The sequence below is a fragment of the Apaloderma vittatum genome, unplaced genomic scaffold, assembly GCF_000703405.1.
Source record: "Apaloderma vittatum isolate BGI_N311 unplaced genomic scaffold, ASM70340v1 scaffold19981, whole genome shotgun sequence".
Classification (NCBI taxonomy): domain Eukaryota; kingdom Metazoa; phylum Chordata; class Aves; order Trogoniformes; family Trogonidae; genus Apaloderma; species Apaloderma vittatum.
The window spans coordinates 22,669-29,497 of record NW_009697629.1 but is presented as its reverse complement, the minus strand read 5'-3'; the positions used below and the strand labels follow the sequence as shown (position 1 = coordinate 29,497).

General features: G+C 49.1%; 1 protein-coding gene across 1 annotated transcript in view; it reads right to left on the bottom strand.

Annotated features, from left to right (window-relative positions):
* Window positions 1–394: 394 nt before the first annotated feature.
* The window catches only part of ST8SIA2 (ST8 alpha-N-acetyl-neuraminide alpha-2,8-sialyltransferase 2), a gene marked incomplete at its 5' end in the record, with an annotated part of 17,707 nt that continues 11,272 nt past the window's right edge, over window positions 395–6,829 (bottom strand). The window contains one exon of the mRNA XM_009877717.1: window positions 395–815. Coding sequence (XP_009876019.1) covers window positions 530–815 — 286 coding nt within the window. The remainder of the gene's footprint in view (window positions 816–6,829) is intronic.

Sequence of the window (6,829 nt, the reverse complement as noted above, 5' to 3'; positions counted from 1 at the left end):
TTGGTGCCATGGGCAGTCCCTCGGCTGTGAGAGCCGCCAACAAACCTTCCCTGCCCACCCCGCTCCCTGCCCCTTCCCCTCCCCGCCACGAGCACAGGGCCAAGAACGTGCCTGGCTGCAGAGTGCCAGCGCTGGCGTCCTTGACCGAACAAACTAACTACCAACCTTGGACCAGTCACGACGAACGGCTTAACGTTTACCCATCACCTAATACACCCTCAAAAACCAAGGCCACCTTCACTCCTTTTGGACATAGATCGAACGCCCTTCCGAGCCCAGCAAGCCCACGGCGAGGGGTCTTGCCCAGGCCAGTCACGCCCAGATGCTCCCGCATCTCTCCTGTCCCTTCCTTGGTGAACACCAAACAGTTATAATACTCAGGTCAATATATATAGGTACCACGTATTGTATATTTGTGTCGCTGCCCTGCGCATTAACAAAGACAACCAACCCCCACCAGGCACCACTCGTTCTTTCTGCCCCCTCCCCTTCCTCCCGTGGCTATGCAGGAACGTGGTCGGGGACCACCCTACGTGGTCCCGTCACACTCCCCCACTGTCAGCTTCAAGGCTCCCTGCTGATGCAGCGTCTTTAAGGCTTTGAACTCCAAGGGCATGGTGTGAGGGCTGGCCTGTGAGGTGTAGCCGTACTTGAGGCTGTCATAGTAGTGGTACTTGACTGGGTTCTGGTTCTGGTCCAGGGGGAAGGGCCAGAAGCCGTAGAGATAGATCTGGTTGCAGAACCGCGTGGCTAAGGTGTACATGAGGAGGCCGGTGGTGGGTCGCTTGATGTGCACCTTGTTCGTTAGCCAGTACCTGCAAAGGGAGAGCAGAAGACAGCGTGTTATTCCCCTCCCATCACGAAGCTCGTGTCTTGCACATTTTCCCTCTCCAGCCTCTGACTGAGATATATCGGGAATTCAAAGGGAGAGGTTTCTGACTAGCAGAAGAGTTCTCCATGCCAAGAAAAAGCCTCTCTCGGGATTGCTTCATGAATAAGCATCCTCCTGCTCTCTGTCTGGCGGTTACACCACACTTGTTGCTATGGCATTGAAGCATCTCATGCCTCGGCGATCCTTTATGAAAAACAAATTGCTCGCAATGGTGGCCTTCAGTACTTCAGCCTACAATTATCTTCCAATCAACCTAGGAGATCAATACTCCAGACCAAACCATCCACATGTCAAGTAGACGCCAGCAACCCCTCAAAGCAGACATACTCTCTCTCACACACAAGCTGGTGATTTTCACTGATGAATGAAGATTTTTACTCTGACAGTAAACACGCCAGGGCTGTAAAAATGTTTGCCTTGGAATAAAGGGTCACCAGGCTGAAGGCGCTAAACCATGCTGCTGTGTTCCTGTGACAGACAGCGATTCCTGCTCTGATCCTGGACCAAAATACACCACCACGCTCTGGAACATCCATCCATGAGATACACAGTACAGCATAGTGCAGTCTATAACATGTGATACAGACGTCAGCTGTGCTTGCCGCTAAAATGTGTGTTAGTTTTTTATGAGGGATGGCAAAAAGAACAGGGGAAGGAGGCACCCTGCAGCGATGCATGAGCAGAAACGGGATCAGCAGCTGTATTTTAGGCCGCCGATATAAGTTATTGCAGCATCAACATCCTGTGAGATGTTTCCAGCACTTAGTGGTGATTGCACAGGCGACTTACCCGGTTTGCTTAGCAGAAAAATACTGTCAGAGGAGCAAAAGCAGAAAGCAAAAGGTGTGGGGGTAGTAAATGATGTCCCCTCGGTGTGCTCTCCCTCTGCCCCCAGCACGTGTGACGCCTGCACTGCCCCACGGCAGGCAGGGAGGGTGCAGGCAGCGCATCCCGCCATGGCACAGCCCCTTCAAGCCCTCAGATTATTTTTAACAGATACTTCAGCGTTCGGGTGTGCGACTGGCAGTGCTTTGGATAAAAGGCATGAGGAAGCGAAGCAAAGCAGGTGGCATTTCTGTGCTCTCACCCAGAGGTGTGGGATCCAGAGCTGGGTCCCGCTGTCGCACGCCGAGCCCCGGGAAGTGCCTTGGTTCTCATTCGCACTTTCCGCCAGGCTCCAGAGGGTCTGGTGTTCAGACAGCGGGAACCCTTGGGAGAGCTGAGCCTTAATCCTACAAATTAGCTTTTCACAAAAGCCATTAAAATTTAGCAACCGAGACACAAAACATACTTGCTGGTTCTCAGCCAGATAAGAGAAAATTTTACTTTTCTGGTGAAGCAAATTCTGGAAGCAGACTGACTACCTGCGCACGAGCAGAAAGGGCACAGCAGGGTTTACTGGGGCCCTACAACCCAAGTGTGTCCAACCACCTGTAGCTTTAGTAAAAGACAACTATGTTGTTTTGGGGACATCCTCCTTGCCTGACTCATGTCCTTGGCATCCAGCACAAAAAAGGGGCAAGAAAGTGGGGGAAAACTGCTGAGAACCAGTCTCTCAGAGGCATAGCATCAGCGTTTTCTGGACTTGCCCAGCCACCCGGGTTGCACTACAGGGACATGGCAAAGCTCGCTGCGGAGCCAAGGCAATCCGCTCCCACAGGTAACCATAAAACAGCCTCCTTGATGAGTTTACGAGTAAGCACATGACATCCCTGGCGTGCTTAGAGAAATGGGAGATTATCACAGCCATTTAACACTGTGAATTAGGGTATCCTCACGCAGCAGTGAAACTACCTGGGAAGAACTGTCAAGCCACATTAATCGCCTGGCTTTGGGGAAAGACAACTGTCTGGGTTTGTCCTGCAGCTGCTTTAGCCTTAAAACTCTATCAGTTTATCAGCTGGATCGCAGAAGATACTGGTGACCTTATGCCCACCCAAAATAATTAACTTTCGGGTTTTGTTGAGAGGCTGTAAAAACAGTGCGAACACACAAAGACCTTGGCAGCATGATGAAGTGACCCTTGAACACGGGTACAGGATATTCACGTGACCATTAATGTTTCAAGCGTATTAACAATGACAAAAACGACCTGGGTCAAACACAGAAGCACGCTGTCCTCTGCAACCCAGTACCCACAAACAGCCTTACCAACACCGACAAGCATGTGCATCCAGTACCCAAAAGCAGCCAAAACAAAAACCAATGTGGCATATCCACCTCAGCACACGCAGCTAGGGAGCCCTCACTCAATAATATTGGGGTAGGGAACAATGACAGTTCAGTTTCCTACAATAAAAATTAAAAACCTGGCTCTTTTATCGGTACTTCCCTCTACTGCAGGCACAGTGATTTGAAAACAAGAAAGATGACACACCTCACTCTTACAGCATCATAAATTTTCACTGCTGGCTGCAGCTTTGGGAGGGGGTGATGGACTCCAGCCCACCCACACAGATGACATACATAATGTATAACGCCCAGACCATAACACAGACCATGCCACAGCGTTTGCAATTTGTTTCCTGGACAGTGAAGGTGGGAAAACCTCTGGGGAATACTTTTTAACGACTGGTTTGTGATGGGAATGTGGAAGTTATGCAGGAAGATCTTCCTCTTATCTCTCCCACCACTGGCCAACTGAGACAGCGGCCAGGTTCCTGGTACAGAAGAGAACAGCTGGGGATGGAAATAAAACCTAATTAATTCTGTAAATCCAAATGAGGTTGTCTGGGCGCGCATGGGATGCTGTGTCAACAGCGCACCTTTAATATGTGAGGTCCGGGATTTTAATTAGGAGAAAAGATAATCTTGAAGCAGGCAGTAATTATTTTTCAAATTGGCTACACCGATCACCATAACTATTAACTGCAACATTTTATGGAAAGAGACAGCAATTAAAAGAGAAGAGCAAAGAGCAGTCCTGAAACCAAATACCTCCTTTCTCAGAGCCATTCTCACAGCGTGGACCTCCTTCAAAAGCTGGTGCTGTGTCATTTCTGTAAATAAACCCTCAGGGGTGGAAGCAGCTACAGAGACAGGCTGGTGCCTGAGTAGGATGCAGCTATGAACAGCAACCATGATGTTGTCAGGCAAAAATTGTCCGAGACAGCTCTTGTTTCAGATCACGACAGTAACAGATGGAAGATGCCATCAGATTTTCAAGGCCATCTTTTGTTAAGTAGGCAACCTAGACACAAGCCCTAGCACCTATCTGAACTAATACTTGATGGTAGACAAGGACAGAGGCTTCAAGAACCCTTGCTGGCAACCTGGTTCTGGCTGTCTCTTAGCTACATCAATTTTCAAAAAAAGCTTCCAAGAAACTTAAGAAGTCTCCTGAGCAGAACTGCACAGCACTGCTGCCTCCTGCGAGGGGCTGCCCTGAAACCACGGGGGAAGCGACTGCTGCATTCTGACCCGAAAGCCCACAGGGATCTTTCAGGAAACAAAACGCTCTGAAACTGCCCCTAAGAAGTCAGAGCTCCCACTCGAGACAGGGAAGGTGGCTGCCTCCACAGCACACATCTGGAGCACACACCTCACCGCGACGACAGCCCTCATTCTCCCTCACCATCATCCAATTCAGGGAGTAAATTTGGGCTGAAACGCTGGGTGCAAAACTCTCCCCTGCAGGCAGAGTCTGAGGACCACTAGAGAGGGCAGGGTCCTGCTCTGTGCTTACACGTCACCTCCTGACGTGTCTGAGAAAACTCGAAAGTAACTGGTACCCTTCAGGTAAGGGTTAAGCTGCAGGATAAAATGAACAGAAAACCCATTGCCCTGATGAAATGAATAAAAACTTCAGGTCAATGAAGAAATCAAGTTTCAGCAGTATTTGCTGCATTAGTTAGTGCTACAAATCAGAATAGCTGAAATAATGCAATTTCAGACCCTTTTAAAACAGCTTATTCATAAAAGTGTGATACAAACACAAGCTGTTGTGGAGGTGCTAGTCCTTGACTGTCAGAAGCACATTATCAGTCTGCCACACACATCCCGCTCCCATTAATACTCATGAAAAAACAGCTAGAGATAATCAGAGCACTCACATTGTGGCAGGGCACAGCACGTACTCCGGCTGCTGGGCGGATGGAGATAAACTGCTGGAGCCCCCATCCAGCTTCTCCCAGCCCTTGTCTGTCCCAAGTCTCCTCTGTCACCTCCACCAAAATAGCTGAGAGCCGTGTATAGCGATGAGATCTGTGCTGGATGGGTAGGATAGGCGGGTTCCCATCCAGATTCATGCCAACGCTGACTCCAAAAGCTGGATCTGGAGTCAGAGTTGGGCTTTATCCTCAGGCTGGGTAAAGCCCAAGCACGAAATCAAACCTCTATATCCAGAATGGATCTGTACTGTGTGGTTGGGGTCTGGTTTTGGTGACTTGGTGAGAGCAAATCCACACCGAGTCATGGATAAATAACTATTTTCTCCTCCAGGTCTTGAGTTTTGTGATGCCCTTTCAAACACACATGGTACTCAACACCTGCAAGTTAAAGCATTTCCAAACAGACAGAATAAAATTAACTGGGAAGAGGATTACCCTATTTCTTTCCCCTTTTCTTTCTTTTGACAAATAAAAGACTAAACACTCTTCCCGATTAATCAGAACAAATCGATTGCCTTGGGGTCCCAGCACAGACACACCACAGCTCGGGTACAATGTGCCTCAAGTGCAGAAAGGGCAAGGATAATTTCTTACACAAGTATTTACTCGTGGGATATCCACTGATCTAACCCACATGTGGCTTTACAGGGCATTCGTAGTCCCTCATGTCCTGCCTCAGCCACACACTTGTGAACAGTTATTTTCGCTTCCTACACTCTTTGTTCATCCCTCCTCACCTGAGTGCAGCACCACTGTCCTTAAAACATCTGTGGCACCAGAGAGGAAGGGCTTTAAGGCACAAGCCCCCAGGGCAGATATTTCAGAGAAGCCCCTGTAAGCACAAAGTACTGTAAGGGCGGAAGTGTGAAGGAGCTGGTTTAGAAAACCTGTAAGTGGCTGACGCTGGCTAATCGACAGCAGAACCGATCTCGAGATGGAGAGTGAGAAAAGCTGAGCTGGGAGGGCTGTGAAAAGGAAAAGCAGCCCCTTAGGTTTGATATGTTAGAGAAAAAGGGAGCCTGTGGCGGGATGCAAAGGAGCAGGGTGGTGTGATCGAAGCAAGAGGTTAGAAGAATAAGCCACAAATGTATGTCCTGTATAAGCATAAGCGAGGCAAAGGCTATAGGAAAGAAGGTGGCACATCAGGACACAAGGTGAGGAGAGACTACAGGGAGGGTTTCCACTGGGGCTGACAGATGGGAAAGGCAGCACACACAAAATGTCACAGCTATTTGGATGTTAAACTTAACGGAAGACCTATCCAAGGAGCTGGAAGATTTATTGATTTTTTATTTTTATTTCTTTCAAGAAGCTCTTAACAAAATCTTATGGGATTAGAATTGGTTACTGCCAAGAGACCCTTGTGATGGACACAGTAAGAAATGCTAGACCAGATTAGACAAGGCAAACTGAAACGTGTCCATGAATTCTCTCTGCAAGGAGTGATAGTCAGACCTCCAGACACAATTATTTCCCCCTACTTCCTGCACTTCATGTTATTTCTCTAACAAAAGCTGCTTGGCAATAGGGATTACAAGGCTTTTTGGAGACACTAACAGATGACTTATAAGGGGCTTGCTTGCTTCCCAGCCAGCAGACGAGCGCTGCTCTCGCCAGATGAATTGCTCAGGAGACATCTGACAGAATCGCTCCAAAGTGAGTCACGTGCCCCCCGAAACGCGTGTGGCACCGTCCCCGTCCCCGCGAGCTGGCTCCCTGCCATGGCACAGCTTCCCTCCTCAGCCTTACGCAGCGGCTCGGCTCCCTTCTGAGCTCCTCCGTCGAAATGCTGATGGGCTCTCTCCCCTCCTGGCGTGGAGATGGTGAG